The sequence below is a fragment of the Physella acuta genome, unplaced genomic scaffold (assembly GCF_028476545.2).
Source record: "Physella acuta isolate Inbredline_101_S28 unplaced genomic scaffold, ASM2847654v3 ptg001373l, whole genome shotgun sequence".
Taxonomy (NCBI): Eukaryota; Metazoa; Mollusca; class Gastropoda; family Physidae; genus Physella; species Physella acuta.
In genome coordinates this window covers 1-21,413 of record NW_026732888.1, presented here as the reverse complement: position 1 = coordinate 21,413, position 21,413 = coordinate 1, and the positions used below count along the sequence as shown (strand labels likewise).

Genomic DNA, 21,413 nt, shown 5'->3' with positions numbered 1-21,413 from the left:
ATTCAAATTTTTTTTTCTTCTTCTCTCTAGGCTTGCTTTGTCACATATATTGGGGTATACTTCTGTAATTTTGAGTTATCTAACTTTGACACTACTCTGCTGAATGATGATGCAATAAAAAAAAACATTGGCGCTAAAACAATGACGTGAATTACGCTGGTTTTAGCTGTGTGTTGCCACACCCACATATTTTTAAAAGGCCATATCTAAGCTCCTACTAAAGCTAGACACATATAATTGGTATCGATGTAATGGGAAAAAAATATAAAAAATTCTGGTATAATTCTTTTGCAATTAGCCAGGTTTTCAGTTTACGTGTAACAGTCTGAATCTAACCATCATGCCTAAAACCTAGCCCTCATGGCCCACCCCACCAAAACAAGTAGACTGATATGCAACTACTTCAACCACCCAAATTTGTATCACTTCATTGGAAAATTAAATGTCATTTAAAAAAAATGCGTGTGCATTCGCATACATATTTACTCCACATAGCCTAAGGCCTTGGAGAGGCTTGGCGGTATACAGCTTGCTCTGCATATTTGTTTCGTTTTAATTCTATGGTATTTTCCAACATACATTTTATTTAATGCAAACTTTAAATCTACAATCTATATATATAAAGCAAAGTGGTCAAGTGCCCAATAGGGCACTTCCCGGCACCGCAGGCGCGTCAAATTTGGCACGAAGGTGCCTTGGGGTGATAGAACATGAGGGCCGGTGACGGTTGGCCGAAAAGTCCACAGAGAGGGGGTGAAAACTGAACTCGACTGACCGGCACCTTATATGGGCCATATTACGAAAAAAAATTTCCCCCGACGACCCCCCTTGAAATTTTGTGAGGTGGTAGGAGAACGCCTTGGGGTGTCACAAAAAACTCGGCATATCTGGGAAAACTTCGTAAAGGGGTCAAAACTGACCAGTTGTATTTCCCTATATAATCTTTGTATTTTATGGGAAAAACAGAGGGTCATTTCAACGCGGATTTTAGGGTACTTAAACTCAGTATATCTGGCTAACTTTTTGCATACTATTAGGTAAATGGCTTGACCTTTAGGGAAAACTGTTGGTTTGACTCAAAGCCCTCGACGAGGGCTAAAAAGTGACCGCGAGTGAAATTCTCTTTATATGAGCTCCATTACGAAAAAAAATTTCCTCCGACGACCCCCCTTGAAATTTTGTGAGGTGGTAGAAGAAGGCCTTGGGGTGTCACAAAAAACTCGCCATGTCCTACAAAAATCGGGAAATGGGTCAAAACTGACCAGTCGTATTTCCCTATATAATCTTTGTATTTTATGGCAAAAACAGGGAAATTTTAACACAATTTTTAGGTTACATAACGTCTGTACATCATGCTAAGTTTTTGCATACACTACTATAGATGACTAGGCCGTATGGAAAAACTGTTGGTCAGACTCAAAAGCCTCGACGAGGGCTAAAAGATGACCGTGAGTGAAATTTCCTTATATGAGATATATATATAAATAAATTGATGAACGATCCCCTTAATATTATATGACGTCATAGACCGACCCTGGAGGGTAACAAAAAAACTTTATTCCCGTCGGAAACAGCCATTATATTCGTTAAATATGTTCATATACCGTAATTTCTTATATAAGCATAGCAACTGTTTGTAAAATAAGTAAACAAAGACATACGTCATACGTTCAGTTTTCAGGGGAGGTAACGTTTTTAAAATAATTATTTTTCAAATAATTGTATACTATTTTAAACAGAAACAGAAAATGTCGAAGTATAGCATTTGTTTTAGTACAAAATTAAGTTGTTAATTAAATAAATAAATAAATTTCAAAAGGCAATGTAATATAAACTATGAGATATACTGTTCATGGAACCTGTGTAGTTCTAATTCCATTTTAGTTATACATTGCGTACTTTCCAATGCGTCTCTGAGCGGAATTTAAATGACAAACAAAAACATTTTTTCTAAAGTTAGCATTACTGTTTAAATTAAAGCACTCCACACCCAATCCATCGCTAAATTAAGTATTCAAATTCTCAAATGATTATTAAAAACCTAAGCGAAGCTAGGCAGTATGCCTAGTTCCATTATAAATGCCAAAAAAATTATTTTTAATATTTCAAAAATATTGTGTTCATTGAATAAGATTGATAACCATTTTCTCTAGGATCTGGAAGAGGATGACTTAATTAGTGCTTTTAAGGACACATGAAAAAACTTACAAAACTGGGAAATTCACTTATTATTATCTCACTAAATGGTCAAGAAAACTGTCAGGACATTTAACTGATAAAATGGTATACTTGTTAATCTTTAATTTTAGTGGGTAAAGAAACAACAAATTTAAACCTCAACACTTAAGTTAATTTTTTATTTCTTCCTGTAAGTACGCCTACTAAAATAAATAAATCTCACCTTACATCCTTCACAAGAATCAACTCCATAATGAAAACCTGATGATTCATCCCCACACACTTTACATTGTGGAGATTTGCCACTTCCTGTCTTAGTACTCATAAGTATAGCTTTCATTTGAACTTTTTAACAAATAATGCCAGAAAATGGACAAACTGCATTTAGCAGATGCTATTCTGGCTGCAAAATATTCCACATCAGATGATGGTAACTGCTGTGATCTGCAAAAAGCAAACCGACAATATGATTATACAAGTAAGTTGTACATGACAAATTTGTAAGTTTAAAATAATCATATATTAAAAATAACTATTAATAATATTATATTAAAACAATTATTCAATTAATGCTCACAGCCTACAGCTCCCAAGAGCACCCCTCTATGTCACTGTCACCCAAGTGTGTTCTTCCTCATTATTTCGGTTAGTGATTAACATACACTCAAGGTTTTCATGCGGTAATTTAGGTAAACCTGTGTCCTGATACTTATGTTCCGAGGGCAGGTATTGTATACATTTAAATAAGTGTCGAATTCACAAATTATAAATTGTTGATAAGTAGAAAATAAAACAACTAGATAGCGGTGTACGCTACGTCGCGGGTCAGCTCGTATATATATATACTAGCAGCATACCCGTGATCCGCCACGGGAAATCTTTTTTAAATGTACTAACTTGGGAACAGAACAAAACTAAACACAACACAAAGACAACACAACACACACAAACACAACACAAACAAGGCAAACACAGCACAAACACAAAAGAAAACACAAACACAATGCAAACAAACACAATGCAAACACAAACGAAAACACAAAAGACAAAACTCATCAATTTGCATTAACATTTTGCTATTATATTATTGCAACACTAATTTCCTCATGGAGGTCCGCAGAATTTGCATTCACATTTTTTTTTCAAAAAATTTGTGTTTATTTTGCGAAGAAAACAAATGGAAAAAAAATGGAAATCTACTGATGGGAGAATGGAAACCCACATCAATGATGTACTAATCTACAATAAATGTAAAGGATTCCTCCAAAACTTAATCATCAAGTCAGGAGCTGATATTGGCAGTGACCACTACTTAACAACTATGAAACTCAAACTAAAAGGGTTATCATTGAGGAAAAAAGGAATGACTTTTTTACACATAAAAGCCAGGTCATCAAAATAAAAAACAGCATTCTTAAAGAGGACACAGAACCAGCCCTACAAAATTTGAGTCAGCCAAATAGTCCTAACTCACAAAGCGAGTGTCATCATTTTTGTTAAAAAAAAACTACTAGGCAAGTACTCTTGTCTGCTTTTAATTTTAAGTACAATTCTGCTTAACTTACCATAATATGTAACAAAAATGTGAAAAAATCAATTTAAATAAGGTGTAAAGTGTGACAAACAACTTAGTTAACACCTGCCTTTTAAGGGTGTGTGGCACATTGCAATTAAACTTTTGTGTTTTATGGCTATATTTGGACACAATTAGCATGCTATGTTTTTATAATTGACAAAGCGTAAGTATACCAGGTTACAAAAACTATAGATTCAGTTTAAAAATAATAAAAAGGATAATCAATTAGTAAAGCGTAACGCATTTTATTTGTGTGACGTGAAAGTATGTAAATTATTGGATATTGGTGAGGCACACATTTTCATGTGCATTGTTTTCAGCGCCATAATTATATAAAGAGTATGTGAAAGTATGTAAATTATTGGATATTGGTGAGGCACACATTTTCATGTGCATTGTTTTCAGCGCCATAATTATATAAAGAGGCATTTTAGAGGGGTGATAATTTGGATGGTTCTCACCACACATGAGGTCATTAGAACTATTACCAGACCTTAGACTTAGCACATTAAAACACGCTGTAGACTAATGGACAAGAGTGAGTTGACAAGAATCCTTCCATAATGTTGTTGACATGGAATAGAAAAGTCATTTTTTAGATTTAGACCATAAAAAAAATAAAAAATAAAAACTTAAGCCTAAAATTTATTTAGAAATTTTATATTTTTAGAATAAATGCTATAGAAGTTGCAAATTCAGAGAACTTGAAAATAATTTGTTGAGTTTAAGGCTAAATTTATATTTATTTTGGTCAAGCCTACTTTATAACCGGATGTTTCACTTTCGTAAGACACATATTGATTGGCTGTACAGGAACTCCGTGATCGATAATTATTTGTTTACAAAACTTTGCAGATCAAGTTTTTAAATAACAATGCAAATTTAAACCCCATGACCTAGTTTTTCTTTTTTTAGCTTACAATGTGTACAATAAAATTTATGGCAGCCTATCGAATAGCAGGATGCCATTGTTTATGTCAACATTTACATGTGAAAACCAAATTGTTTTTGCTTTTTTTTTAATTTTTATTTAGTTACCGAAAATATTAAAAACATCAAATACATCCAATCTTTAGTAAAGTCCGAAAAAACCAGACAGACAGGATTTTATAACCTTATTAATTGTGACTAACTCAAATCAATAACTACTCAATAAATTTCCAAAGATAAATGATTAATAATTTTTTATTAACATATTTTTACTGACTGTTGCATGCTGTAGCAAAATTGCTACATACTGTTATTTTGCAAAATAAACCTTATTTGATAAAATAATTCAATTTCCTCATTATTTATGTTCTCTGCATACCACAGCCCACCTTGTAAGATTTTTTTTTCTCAAAAAGCTTTCACAAAATTAATTCATCCTAAACACGTAGATTAGAGATCTAGATCATACTAGATATAGGCTTATCCTTATAATAGGCACATTGGAAAAATTGTCCTAATTATCATAGAATGATAAAATAGATGCAGATTAGTCCTATAATATAGGCCTACCCCATTGATAAAAATACCAAATTTATCTTTCTAGGCCTAGTTTTTTTATATGAATTTTTAAATTTATGATTTTAACATATCATATATCATTGTAAAGTCGGATTTAATTTTGTGATGGGCTTTAGGCTTCATACCACTGCTGCTATTTAAGATATAATTATAAAACTTTGCACATTAATGCTAGAGTGTGGGCAATAGATACATGAAGGTAAAATAAAATTTTGATAAAGGATAATTGGAACTAATCAAGTCAAATTAAAGTGAGGGGTGCTGTTCTATATAGGTCAATATGCAAACTGAAAAATCTGTTGTTTTTTAAGATGAGTCCAATAAAAGGGTGTAGCACCCTTCTTTAGTGACTGCACTAAAAAAATACTGGGAGGGTATGGACCAAATTTAAAGAGTTTTTCACTAAAAGTGGTATAAAAGCAAGAAGACTTTATCAATTGGTGTAATTTCAAGATATTTTATAGTTTTTTGTATGCTGAATCCAATGATGCTATTTTAAAAGGTGTCCTTCAATTACATAACCTGCTAATCTCATATACTATGTAATACCCCCCTTCAATTTTTTTTAAAACATCTAATAATCCATGTGAAAAGAAGTCATTCTTTGAATTTAACACTATTTTAATCTATAACTAGCCGTCCCGGCCAGGCCCTGCTCTGGCTTCTGTGAAAAACCTTTCTGTTAAAGACCATTACCTGTGTGTTTAGTAATCATCATAAACCCGGCATTGCCCACCCAAACCACAACCAACCAAAACAACAAAACGCAAACATAACGCTAACACAATTACAAATACAAAAGAAAACAAACTCAACCACAACCACAAACACCAATACAAACACAAAGAAAAAACAAACAAAAAAGCAAACGAAAACAAAAACCTAACAAACCTAACCACAAACACCAATACCAACAAAAAAAAAAAAACAACGAAAAAGCAAACGAAAACAAACCAAATCCAAACCAACCAAAAACACAAATACAAACCCAAACAAAAAAACACAAACAAAAACGAAAAAAGAAAGAACAAAAACGAACCAAATCAAAACGCAACCACTAACGCAAACCCACCTAAACACAAAGAAAACACCAACGCGAACATAAACGCCCGGGGCGGAATCACCTGTTTTAGCTTAATGAACGACTATAGTACCCCAACTTATTCATAGTCTTTTGCACTCACTTAAACGAACGCGCCTGTTTCAATTTGATGAACAATTTTAATACTCCAAGCTTATCCGTAAAATACCTACAACATTTGCACTTGATCAATCCCCGCTAATTATGTAATTATTTTTTTTTTCCCAACACCAAAACAAAGTAATTAAAAAGTAAATTATTTTCGACTAATGCAATGGTTTTATAAAGGGAAGTAATTTTGTTTTCCTAATTTATCAAAGGGAAGTAAGTGCTATAGGACTAAATAAAGACATAATTAGAATTTTTGTAAAAGATGATATTTTTTCCCACGTTTTCTTTAACTTGCTTTCTCTGTTTGTCTTTCCAATCAAATCTTGCGATCGAAATTTCTGGCACTTCCCAGTTAGCTAGCGCGCTGAAATTTTCAGGGAAGCTTTCTTTTGGATGACCATTGAATATTCAATTGTTATTATTACTAAATTGATCAATGGAAACATTTTATTGAGCATTTTAGACCGCTATATAATCTATATATATAATTCTCCTCTGCTAGCCATTACAAAAAAAACCAGCGACGCGTACCTCGCGCGCAGTGAAGCGAACGATCACATGTCGCCACAGGCTTAGGGGCAGAGAATTTAGCTTGAACCGAGTTTAAACTTACAGGAGGTAGGCCAGTTTGGGGGAGACGATATGGTCGAGTGGTTGGGCACACGATTGCTATCCCACTCGACACGGGTTCAAATCTATGTGTTCTAGTCAGTAACGTATTCAAACAACGTGTTTTTTACGAGTTGTCTTTTTACGAGTTGTCTTTTTACGAGTTGTCTTTTTACGAGTTGTCTTCGTTTACCCAAAAAAAGTGAAAAGATAAAATCGATAGCAAGATTTTAATGCAAACAAACAGACAAAGACTAAAAAGTAGAAAATAATAATCATTAAAAAAGTTTTAAAAAACCCACGTTTTCTGATTGAACTAAAAAGTAGAAAATAAATGCTATAGGCCCTACATCACAATAATGCAAGCGATCACTCTACTATAAGCGAGCAAAAACGTGGGGCGCCGTGATTTTCTTACAGTTTCTAATACTGTTGACTCTCTACAAGCTCCCTAATAAAAGTCAATAGTATTATCTAATCAATAGTAATATAACTTTTACTTCGGCGACCCACGTTTTTGCTCGCTTATAGTAGAGTGATCGCTTGCATTATTGTGATGTAGGGCCTATAGCATTTATTTTCTACTTTTTAGTTCAATCAGAAAACGTGGGTTTTTTAAAACTTTTTTAATGATTATTATTTAAAACTTGTGTTTAATGAACATGCCGACAATTATTACTATAATTTGAAAATGAAAATTATTTCCCAACACTTTCAATAGTAATTTTTTAGCTCATAAATTTAGACAAATGCGCACGATAATTTTCTAACACTTAAATTCATACAATTCCAACGACAAACATATGCATTACATACAGAACTGAGCTTTATATATTAGATATGACATTAACATATGCTGAAGCTAATGGTCCAACATTGTTACATAACTATCAATTGTCAGGTTATAATCTGATCCTTTACTCAACATATAGTATATAGGCTCCCATAAATTAATTTTGAAATCATTTTTGCTCAACGTCAGTTAGCTTTTATTGAAAACTAAAATAAAATATAACAAAGTTTTTTTATACAAAGAAAAAGATGCTATTACAATAGTATATTTGTGATTATATAACTAAAAAAGTTAAACTTTTTAAAAATTGTTATGTAATCTATATAATCTGTTAACTACACCAATATAAATATGTATAATTAAATAATAAATAGACGTAGGCCTATCTCTTTATAACTTTCTTTAAAAAAGGCATGTGTGATTGCTTGTGCATGTGTAGTAGATTCTAGGAATTGCATTAGATTCCCGTGTCTTGCTATACACAGACACGTGTATTACCAACAGCCTTTGCCTTGATTTTGTTCAGACCAACAAATTTTATTGCCCTAAACACGAGGTTGGATAGGCTAGTCGGCCAACGTGTCAGACGAATATTATGTAGTTTCAGCTACAAAAGTCCGGCAAGATTTCCTGATCTATGCCCGAGGGTTAGTAACATCAACTCTACAAAATGAAGGGGAGGGAGGTGGGGTATGAAACCACAGCGAGCTGCTCGGGTACGGTACGGGTGTTATACAACATCAAAGGCGGCGACCGTCGGCTTGTCGCATCACGCACTAGTGGGGGCGGGGTGAGGCTTACGTAGGCTATGGGTGTTACGGTGGGTGTTATACAGTGTTGGACGGTCAGTGGCTCCGAATGCCCACCCCCCCCCCCCCCCCCCTTTTTGGTAAATTTGGCGAGCTAGTATTCTCCACCTTGTTAAGCGTGTGTACATGTGTAGTCTAACAAAAAAAAGGGCCTGGGTAAAAAAAAATTTATGAAAATGAAATGTTCTAATTTTAAATGAAATTACGTTGTGTGAAACAGAATTTTTTCATCGGACAGCAACTATCAGGATTAATTTCAAAACAAGATTAATTTTAACCCTGAGCCGTAAATATTAAGACTTTTTTCCCAGTATAAATGGGTATGGACAAAACTATGAAACAAGCCTGTCTGCTTATATATAAAATAGCAATAGCCATCGAGTTAAACACGGGAACACATGTATCTATCTTCAGAAATTGTTTACCGTATCATCTAATCAGATCAACCGCCTAGCGTCACATGACCAGGCATTTGGCTGTGCCAAACTGTTTGTAGATCACCACAGCAGAACAAGCAGTCAGACAGCTTTTGTTCCATTTTAAAATGTAAGGACGGCTTTATTTGGGGGTATTGTAGAAAAAGTCGTACATATAAACTTCCTGATTTCAGCAATATAGCGCAGGGTTCAAATAAAAAAAAATCGGTCTTCAACTAACCCGGGAAACTTGGCTCAACTTTGCTCTACGATATCTCTGAAAGTCTTTAACACAATTTGACGATAATTTGCTCTGTATACATTCACATTTTATCTATACAAGCTGACCCTCACTGTTAGCATATTTAATTATTTTAATTTTCTACTTTTCACTAACTCATAATTTTTTATTTTAACGCGACCAATGCAGCAATTGAAAATATTTTGCTTTCTTCTTCGTTCGTTCTTAATTATTAGTGTTAGGGGATCGAGATTTATCTGCCAGTGGATTTGAACTCGAGACTTTGTTCGAATTTATCAACCATGAGCTTTTTGCCGACTCGACCACGCCTCCAACACAATTAAGCATTACGTGTCAACTGGTTATGCGCCATTGAGGCCATTGACTCCGATTTCAGCCTGCTTTTCTTTTTGGATTTGCTTCAGTAGCCTTTGTTCAACCAAGAACAAACTACAAGGCAGCAGATGGTTAATTTTGGAGTTGTCTCTCCTAGAAGAGTGGCTGTCCCCAGCTACGAGCCTCATCTGCCCGAGGGTTCGAACTCGAGACTTTTGGGTTTAGCAACCATGAGCTTTACCGACTCGACCACGCCGACCCCTTTTTTTGCTTTAAAACACTATCAGTAGCTGGTAAAGACTATTACCCTCACACTCCCTCCCCACCCCTCAAGCGGCGACGAACTCTGTAAAAGCAGGCGGCCGTAACAACAGTTTACAGACGACAATGAAGCGTTATTGCAGAAATTGTTATTACCTTCCCTTTTAAAATCTAAATTAACTGCCCCTAATGACGTCACTAATTCGACTCGGCTCTACGATTGTAAACATTTAGTGTTACCCACAGCTCACCAGACTGGTGGAGGTTGTAGCGATATGCCTAGAGAGCGGGGGAATAACGCAGTGCATTGATGTGGTGTCTCGCATGGTCCTCATGAAGAGAATTATATATATATATGTATATATATACATTTCTACCAAATACATGTATAAAAATATTGTAACGCTTCATCTGTTTAAAGAGGGTGATTCAAAGCAAAGCGGTTCAGTCGGACAGCAGTCAGCGTGTCATGTTTTTATTCTCGGTCCACTTGAAAGTCTATAGACGTCTCTGTTTTAGGGCATTATAGTACATATCATGGCACACCGACAAAAGAGCGCTAACAAAAGAGCGCAAATAAAAAAACACATGTTCTACCCTGAACGAATATAACATTAAACAATCGGCGGTATGATAAAATGACATGTGTTAATTTTTTAATTATGAATGCAGTTTGAAAATATTTTTAAACCAAGTAACATGGTGAAGATTGAACCACAGAAAGGGAAGGTTATTATATTGGTCGAAGGTTACAGATATTGAAAGGACAGAGCAAATGCTGATGGAAGTAAGAAAAGGAGATGCTGCAAGAAAGATGGCTGCCGAGGACGGATGAAAATGCTGATTTATGTTGTTCTGTCATCATCGGAACACAATCACACTCCTGATTTGTCTGAACTTCGCTTCACAATGTGCAATAGAAAGACAGAGAAAACGAAAGCAGCTGTCATACCCAAATCCGCAGAACGATGCAGAGATAATTCCTGAACCTCTTCAAACGACAACAAGAGGGTAAAATTTCGTCTTGTGGGATTATGGACCAACTGACGTTTACAGAATAATGATGTTCGGAAGATTGAAAAAATAAATCGTCAACAGCAAAACCAACATTAGTTTGTGGATGGAACTTTCAGAGTTGCACCAGTTATCTTCTATCAGGTATTTACAATCCATGCTTTGATAGATAAGCTAACTAGGCAGTGCCGTTGGTTTATTGCCTCACCCAGGATAAGACCAAAGCAGCCTATATCAGAGTTTTTGAGAAAATTGTGGAACTTCTACCCACCATGAATCCTGCGAGCATCATGTCTGATTTTGAGAAAGCCACACAGAATGCAATTCAGCATGTGTTTCCCAACGCACGTCTTGTTGGATGTCTATTTCACCTAGGCCAATGTCTCTGGCGAAAAGTGCAAGATTTAGGCTTATTGCAACTGTATCACGACAACGAGGAATGTCATAGAAGCATTTGGTAGAAGCTAGTCTTGCAGAAATGCCACTGGTAGATTATTGGGAGGATGCTTACATAGAGAGGCGAAGGAGAAACTGTCGCTTCACTCTTTTTATTTGGAATGTCCATAATTGTGTCGCTGAAAATCTACCCCGTACAAACAACTCAGTCAAGGCATGGCATCGCGCATTCCAACAAACGGTAGATTGCAATCAGCCTTCTGTTTTTAAATTGATCAACCAGTTTCGTCTGGAGCAAGATCACATCGAAATCGAACTGGATCGTCATCTAGCATGAGTTCATCTACCAGAAGCTTCAAAGAACAAATATGTTCAGCTGAACCGACGATTGCAGGCGATTGTTTCAACCTATGCTAATGATTCAATGATGGACTACCTACGAGGTATAGCCCACAACTTAGCAATATAAATGCAACTATACAGAAACATTTTATTAATTTGAACTTATTTTCATTTTGTTACATTTAATTTCAGTTTATATTCTCCCTTTAGACGTAACATTTAAAATCTTTGTATGTGTTATTAGATAGCGTTTTAAATAATTGGACTTATGTTGATTATACCAGTTTTTTAGTTAAAGAAACTGAACAATTAGTTTTTTAATGAAACAATAAAGAGTTAACATCAAACAATGCCTTCTGATCTGAGTTAATCTTCTTGTTCCTATTTATTAAATATGGTTTTTTTAATCTTTAGTTTGCGCTCTTATGTCTGCAAATTAGTGCGCTCTTATGTCGGCGCTCTTTTGACAGGTCACCACACATTATCTATATATATAATTCTCTTCTGGGAGACGCTAGAAAACAAGCGGAAAGCGCGCTCCCTACCACCCCACTCCTACATGGTCTGGTGAGCTGTGGTTCACGCTAAATGTTTATATTCATGGAGCCGGGTTTAGTGACGGCTATTAGGGGCAGATAATTTAGTTTGAAACGATTTTAAACTTAGGGGAGGTAACTAAGAGGAGGCTGCTTTCACGGGGGAGAGGGGTGTAGGGTAGGGGTTGGGGGAAAGGAGGGTGGGGGTAGTATCGTCCTTAACGACCTACTGATAGTGTTTTAAAGCAGATATTTTCAGTGGCAGCATTGGTACTGTCGAATTCACAAATTATGAATTACTGAAAAGTAGAAAATAAACTACTGAATAGCGGTGTATGATATGCAGCGGGTCGCCTCGTACATATTAATAACGTCCAGAATTCAGCAAAACAACGCAGGGTTCGAATTAAAAAATCGGTCTTTAATTAACTTAGTTCAACTTTGTTATACGATATCTCAGAAAGTATTTAACACATTTTGACAATGAACCCTCCACTGTATACCTCTACATCTCATCTTTATTTCTGCTAAGTTTCACTGTTGTAAAATGAAAACTCGAAGAGTCTATAGACTCAAAGTAACACCCCTTTTTCCAAGAACTTAGGCTACCAATACCTATTAGTAGCTAGGCCAATGCCGCTGCCGAGAAAATCGGACAAATCGGCTTTTCCCTACCCCCTGCATGTTTAACTCTGTTTTTTGCATGCTTTTATTGTGTTTATATTAACATGTTATACATCATTCTGTTCGTAATTGAACAACCTTTTTAACTGTATAAGTTTGATTTCTTTATTATTTCAGACGTTGAAGAAATCGCCGATTTAATCGCATTTTTTACCCCCCGCGGCGACGTGCCGATTAGGGGGGAGGCTTTTTCACCTTTTTAAAAGAGGGGTGTTACTTAGAGTCTATAGACTCTTTGAGTTTTCGTACTACAACAGTGAAACTTGGTAGAAGAATAGATTAAATGTTCACGTATAACGCTCAAGGTTCTTGGGGAAAATATGTTAAATACTTTTGGAGATATCGAACGGCAAAGTTGAACTAAGTTATTTGGGCTATTAATGAACCGTTTTTTAATTTGAACCTTGAGCTGTATTCCTGAAATCTCGACGTTTATTAATATGTATGATATGTCATATTAGGGCCTATAATAAGGACGCATATAGACTTTGAAGTGGACCGAAAATCAAAACATGACGCGCCGACCGCTGTCCGACTGAACCGCTCGGCTGTGCTTCGAATCGCTGTGTTTTAAATATGACGCGCTACAATTTTTTTATAGACGTATCGAGTTTACGTACTACAACAATCAAATTTGGCAGACGAACAGATTAAATGTAGACGTACAACGCTCAAGGTTCGTGGTCAAAATAAGTTAAATACTTCGGGAGATATCGGACCGCAAAGTTGAACTAATTTTCCCGGTCTATTATTTGACCTATTTTACATTTGAACCTTGAGCTGTATTCCTGAAATCCCACCGATTATTTTAATGTATGACATGTATTATAACACCTCATAATAAAGCCGTCCATACATTTTAAGACGGAACGAAAATAAAAATTAACGCGTTGGCCGCCGTCCGACTGAATCGAGATCTACACATCGTGTAGCACAGCCGAGTGTGTGGTCACGTGACGCTAGGCGGTTGATCCGATTGGATGAGACTATAAACAATTTCTAAAGATAGATACGTGTGTTCCCGTATTTGACTCGTCGGGTATTGCTATTTTATATTTAAGTAGACAGGCATGTTTCATAACTTTGTTTTAAACCATTGAAACGGCAAAAAAAAAGTCGTAATAGTATTTACTATTCGTCAAAATTAATCTTCTTTAGAAATTAATCCGGATAGCTGCGACCCGACCAAACAATGCTGACGTGATTCGCGTGCCGTAACGTTTCATTATTGTGTACATTACTTTTTCGTAAAAATGGCTTTAAAAAATGAATTAAATTTTACCCCGGGCTCTTTTTTTTCGGTTGACTAAAAAATTTTAAAACCCTTAACAACGTGGAGGTTACTAGCTTGCCAAATCGACCAAAATGGGATGGGGTGGGTATGGGGAGTCACTGACCATCCTACACGGTATGTAACTATTGTAACACCGTACACCGTATGTAACATCCATAGCCTCACCCCGCCCCCACTACTCCGTGACGCGACATGCCGAGGGTCGGCGCCTTTGATGTTGTATAACACCCGTACGGTGCCCGAGCGGCTCGCGGTGGTTTCATACCCCACCTCCCTCCCCCTTCACTTTGTGGAGTTGATGTTACTAACCCTCGGGCATAGATCAGGAAATCTTCCCAGACTTTTGTCTCTAAAATTACATAATATTCGTCTGACACGTTCGTCGGGTTGGCCGACTAGCCTATCTAGCCTCGTGTTTACGTAATACGGCAATAAAATTCGTTGGTCAGAAAACCTGGTTAACCACGTCTGATTTCACTAAATCTAGGCAAATGCTGATGGTGATAAACGCCTCCGGAAACTTAAAAAATGTCTAGCATCTACTACACACAGTCAAGCACTCAAACACGTGCTTTTTTCCCCAATGTGGTAGGCCTACAAAATACACAAGCTTACTACTAGCATAAACATTGAGCATATATAAATCTATGTTATAGACCTATAACTTACACTACCTTGTACAAGCTAAAAAAAAAAAATATTCTCTTCCAATGTTTATGTTATTAAAATTATAAAAATGAGCAATTTTTTTTGTGTTTAAAAATATTACAAAATTGTCATAAAGCACACTGATTCTGATAAGACACATTTGTAACTAGGCTAATTCTATAGAAGAAAGTTGTATCAATGGTATGACATTTAAAGTAACAAGAAATATAAATATAATAAGATATGCCTATATTTTTGGAATAGAGTAGGCCTGTACGATTGCACATAGATTACATAACATATTTTAAGAAGTTACATCATCACAAATATACTATTGTTATAGCATCCTTCTCTTTGTATTAAAACTGTATTAGTTATCTTTTCTTTAAGTAGGCTATTCACTTAAGTTAACTGACAATGTGCAAAAGAGATTTTAAAATAAATACATGGTAAATTATGAGCAAAAGGTGCGAATTACATAACCTGACCTTTATAGTTTTGTAATAATGGTCGACCAATTTAAATATCACCATTAGCTTCAGCATATACAAATGTCATATTATGGTTTAAAACACTGTTTAATTTAAAGAATGACTTCTTATCACACGGATTATCAGATGTTGTAAAAAAAAAAGAATGGGGGGTATTACATAATCAATGATATAAGTCTGTTATGTAATCAAAAGACACTTTTTAAAATAGCATCATTGGATTCGGCATACAAAAATCTATAAAATATCATAAAATGACATCAATTGGTGAAGTCTGCTTGCTTTTATACCACTTTTAGTGAAAAACTCTTAAAAATTTGGTCCATACCCTCCCAGTATTTTTCCTCTTTCAGGGTCTACCCCGGTTGTCTGAAAAAACAGCTGTTTTTTAATGACAAAAAAATTCATAACTTTTTTGTTTATGGTCAGATTTTGAAAATTCAAACTGATCTGTAATCAGATTGACAGCCCCTATCCAAATATGTAACTATTATATTGTTTTACTGAAATTAAATTTTTGCATTGGCCTAGCTACTATTAGAAAAACCAAATAATATAGGCCTACATTAAGAGTCAACACAACCCCATATTAAATGAACACACTGATTAAGAGACTTAAATGATTCGATTAAAAACTAGGCTGTTCAAAGATATTTAAGTTTTTTGAAGAAATTTATATTACTTTAGACTGAGAAAATCGTTCACATTTCATAGCGTAGTCTTGATAAGTAGATCGATAGAACTAAATCAAATTTGAATAAAAATAGTTCATTTCTTTACATTCTAAAATCGGAAGATGACGCAATTAGTTTTGTGTACCTTCCGTAATTTAAACGTATGACATCTTTGTTTTTTGCGTTCTTTTCACAACAATAAACGCTTTTCCGGTTGCATAATTAAAATTGTGTTTCTACATTCGAATAGTCCAGTCAGTAAACTGTGAGTAAACTAACAAAAGTAACAAAGAATCTTATTCTTTATACTATTATACTCTTGTAGTGTAGGTAGTAGGCCAATAATAATTTTAATACTAAAGTCTAGAGATCTAGAATTAGATCTAGATCTAGAATCTAGATTTCTAAATATTATCATATTGATATTATGATGATTGCCTGAGGCTGATTGCTTAGTGATTAGGCTTTATATACTATATAGTTATTTATAGTAGATCTAGTAGTAACTAGTAGGGCCTTAGGGCGTCCTTTCAGCCTAATGAAAATGTCAAAATGAGATTATGAGAATATCTAATCTAGATCTAGATCTAGACTAGATTCTAGTGAGTTTTAATAGTGTGAAAGTAGATTTTATTTCTAGACTAAAATCTAGCTAGACCTAGATTCTAGTTAATAGTTACTAGATCTAGTGAGGGTTAGAGTGCTAGCAGCTAGACTCTAGATTCTAGAATCTTGACTAGATTTCTAGATCTAGATCTAGAATCCAGATCGAAGAATTAGAATGAAGATGAAAGAGCATAAAAAGCGTTTTTTTTTTTCTAAACACCCTTAATAAGATACCCAGGTAGTAAATCTAATATGCTGACACTTTAAAAAATAATAGTACCTAAATTCTAGGTCTAATCTAAATCTAGAAATTAAAATCTTTAGATTTGCCCTGCTTCCATTGCGACTTATTTACGCGATTAGAGTCCATCAAGCAGTGTATACCAGATCCGGGGCTTTGACCTTCTTTAGGTCATGGTCGTTCGATAACTCTCTTAAACTTATGTCTAGGAGTAGGACCTCAGGTTGTTTTTAGACCTAGGGCCTAACTTGTTTTATATATAGATCTATATATATTAAATTAAATATATGCAGGACCTGTTTTAAATAATTATTACGGCTGGATATTTATAATCTATGGTAGATTTGTATTATTTTATATTTTAAATGAACACCTAGAAGTCTAGTTCATTTTCTTTTTCCGTTATCATAGTATCACGGGCAGTAGCGTAGCGAGGGGGGGGGGGGCATATGTCCCCGGGCGCCGACCTTAGGGGGCGCCAAAATGAGTTGGAAAAATGAATTGAAAGGTGGAAGGGGGTGCAAATCGAAAGTTTGAGGGGGGGGGGGGGTGTGCAAATCGAAAGTTTGAGGGGGGGTGCAAATCGAAATCTCGAGGGGGGTGCAAATCGAAAAGTTTGTCCCCGGGCGCCGGGAAGGGTCGCTACGCCTCTGATCATGGGTTCCCAACAGTGGCGTGCATGGGGGGACCAGGCCCCGGGCATCCACTTAAGGGGGGGGGGGCACCCAACGGGGTAAAATTGTAGTGTTTTATTGTTGTTTGTTTGTTGTTTTTTTTTGTTGTTGTTGTTTTTTGTCGTGGTTTTTTTTTTTAAGAAAATTTAAATATTTCTTAGGTTTTCTTAGAATTATCAATTTGCCAAATTTAAAACCAATGGCACTGCTATAGTCATCGTACCGTCCGTGTCTTACAACTTTCAGGGAGAAAGGGGCATCGGTGAACGGTAGTGGTATAGTTAGTGGCGTAGGCAAAGGGGGGGGGGGGTACGGGGGCGCGAGAAGGGCGCGAAAACGGTCGGTCACGTGACTTTTTGTCTCGCATTTTACCACAACCCGATACTTACGCTGGGTGGTGTTGAAATGCGAAGATTTCTGCGAAAAATTTACCGCACCCGATTTTCAATGGTATTTGGTCCAGACTTCAAAGACGTTTCGTTTACATTGTTAAAACTTCCGATTTTTCCGTCGCTAGACATATTGATGATTTGTCAACTCCCCCCATCATTTGTGTCGACTTAGAATGCCACCTTGTTCGAAACAGATGGAAATACTGCCGACGATAGATCAACTTCTTTCTTTTGTGTGGAACGCCGAGGCCGCCTGATTTACCGTCTTTGAAGATCACCGAGCCCGAATCCGCTGCCGCCGCACACATATTTTGTATTGTTGCATAGAAATGTGTTATGAGGAGGAGGGTGGGATGGGGGGGGGGGAGGTTAGATATTGTGACGTCACACTATAAAAAAGCAATGTTAGAAAAAGAATTTTAGACGATATTTCGCGTTTTAGAAAACTGTTTTAATAAATTGTAATAGGAATTGATTAAAATACTCTATTTGGACAGAAATTAGACAAGATTTTGGGAAAATATCGATGTTTAAAAAAAAAATTCAACTGCAATTTTGAAGGGGGTTGTAGGCTGAGGTGTGACGTCATTTTAGTGGGGGGGGGGGGGGGGGGGGGGGGCTCTGGATTTTTGTGAAATTGTTTGACGGATGGGAGGGGGGGGGGTAAAAATCGTCAAAAAAGCGTGACGTCATTTATGGATGACCCTTTTTAGCTATTAAATGGTAGCTTCGATAGCGGACTTTATTCAGAATATCTACAAACGCACATTTTTTTTTCCATTCTGTTCATATTCGTGTTCTGTGTTAGCACAGTATAAATGGGAGTCTAATTAACTGAATTGGATGTACTATGTGTGAAAGATGGTGTCACGAGGTGTGTTTGAGTAGTGCTAGGACTATTTCAGAAGATTTTGTTTGTAAGTTTTGTTTGAAATTAAAATTACTTAATAAAAAAATAAATTGCACTTTTTAGAATTGTTTATACTTTTACACTTTTTGCAAGTACAACAATCCATGAATACATGTTGCAGAATATCTCTCCTGCTGACAAGATTATACCAATTCACAATGACACAGCTCACGTTTGTATAAACATAAGCGGGCTAGATTTTTAAAATTAATGCCGACTGAGACGGGATTTTCCTCTCGCTAACGAGAGCGGGCGATGACAGTATTGACAGTAGCACAGCAACGATGTTAGGATTTTTAAATAGATAGATCTAGATATAGATCTATCTATCTTCTTAGTATCTATCTATATAATAAAATCTAGATAAAAAATAACAACATACAACACTCGTGTTAAAGGGTATGGATAAATGCTTGTTTATTTTAAAACTAAAAAAATAATAATTTAAAAAAAAGGTGTCTCGCTATTTATGCGGTAGTGTAATCGGGGGGTGGGGGCCCTGAGAGCACCCCTGTACGTCTCTGACACATGGGCGGTCACCGAAGTGTGTTCTAACATTATTTCGGTGAGTGATTAATGTACACTCAATGTTTACATGCGGTAGTGTAGGTAAACCCGTGTCCCGATATTTTTTTATTTAAGCGCAGGCATTGTTTACATTTAAATAACTCACTTTTAGAAAAGACGGTCACGCGTCTAAGAACATGTGATTGGTAACGCGTTGGTGAAATCCTTCTAATACATTTCGTCAAACTTACTTCTATCCCCGCGGCAACGCGCGGGGGACGGGTACGCTAGTATATATATATATATATATATATATATATATATATATATATATATATATATATATATATATATATATATATATATATGTATATATATATATATATATATATATGTTACGGTCAAAGTCCGAAGTGCGGCCAAACCCCGGATTAGCCGGCCAATGTAGGCATTGGCCGGCTCTCTTGGCCAAAGCCCGAAGAACTTAGCACTAAGAGCGTATTACGTACATTGGCCGGCCAATGCGCGCACTGGCCGGGACGTATTGGCCAAAGTCCGAAACGCTTAAACTTGACAGCGTATTTTGTAAATTGGCCGGCCAATGCGCGCACTGGCCGGGATGTCCTGGCCAATGTTCTATCTAGACTAAGTTGTGATCACGTTTTCATTATTCTGGGTGCGGTTTCATTGTGAGTAACGTATTGTTTAGCTCTTGTTTGTATAGCATTCTATATTACACATGGATCAGAAGGGCCGTCAGACCATGAGACAGACATAGCAGATGGCTGTCAAAATAAAAAATGTAAATCCATGTTAGTTTCCATATACGGGCTACAACTGTGTGTGACAGCCTCCTCCATAATGACGAGGTGAGACAATCATCAAAGAACAAAATCAAAGACAGTCGGCGTCACCGACCACGTGCAACAAGACGGAACGTTCAAAAGACTTTGCCGCGTTCCTTGTTAGTTGAATAATAGTGTCCACGCGTGAGAAACCATATTTCCCCAACAAAAGGGGAATACCAAATGAAGCAGACCCATCACCGCGCCTTGACTGGACTGCATAATAAATACCGACAGAATTGCTTTCCAGATTTCTTTGCACTGCTAAGATGCTTAAAACATTAAATACAAAATTTAAAGATGCTGAAGTAGGTGACAATGTACGCATCCGTGTTCCAGATATTGACAGAGGTCGCGGTGATCCCCGAAGCGTGATTGCAGTTGTCATGAGCGTCGAGGGCGGTTTCTACAAATTAGGAACGGAACATGGTGTTCTAAAACAACTATATGCTAGAAGTGAGCTTTCAATTCTTCACGAAAAACTGCTCCTATTGTCGACAGTTGGAACTGAGGAAAAATCACTACGAACCATCGCATATTCACAATCATTTACTGGGGGCCAAGATTACACTCGCTGCAATGCACAACCAAGTACACAACAAATCGCTGCAAGTGTTAAAATAACAAGCTACTATGTAATTCTAAATGCCATAAAAGTTCAAATTGTTGTAACAAATGATAATATTGATTGGACCGGCCAAAGGCCGAAATCAAGAGCTATTTCAGACTTTGGCCGGTCCACGATGGCCAGTCCACTGATTGGCCGGCCAAAGGCCGAAATGGACTGAAGTTTCGGACTTTGGCCGAGCAATGGGAGGTAATATTGGCCGATGCGCGGGGGATATATATATATATATATATATATATATATATATATATATATATATATATATATATATATATATATATATATATATACATATACATATACATATACATATACATATACATATACATATACATATACATATACATATACATATACATATACATATACATATACATATACATATACATATACATATACATATACATATACATATACATATACATATACATATACATATACATATACATATACATATACATATACATATACATATACATATACATATACATATACATATACATATACATATACATATACATATACATATACATATACATATACATATACATATACATATACATATACATATACATATACATATACATATACATATACATATACATATACAT

The 21,413-nt window shown here is 35.9% G+C and overlaps 1 protein-coding gene across 2 annotated transcripts in view; it reads right to left on the bottom strand.

The window, feature by feature from the left end:
• The window catches only part of LOC131927099 (nuclear receptor ROR-beta), a gene marked incomplete at its 3' end in the record, with an annotated part of 45,084 nt that extends 28,081 nt beyond the window's left edge, over positions 1-17,003 (bottom strand). Inside the window, 2 exon segments of one of the 2 annotated variants that reach the window (XM_059282759.1) lie at positions 2,402-2,622; positions 16,886-17,003. In XM_059282759.1, coding sequence (XP_059138742.1) covers positions 2,402-2,518 — 117 coding nt within the window. 2 annotated transcript variants of the gene reach the window in all.
• Between the last annotated feature and the right edge of the window lie 4,410 nt (positions 17,004-21,413).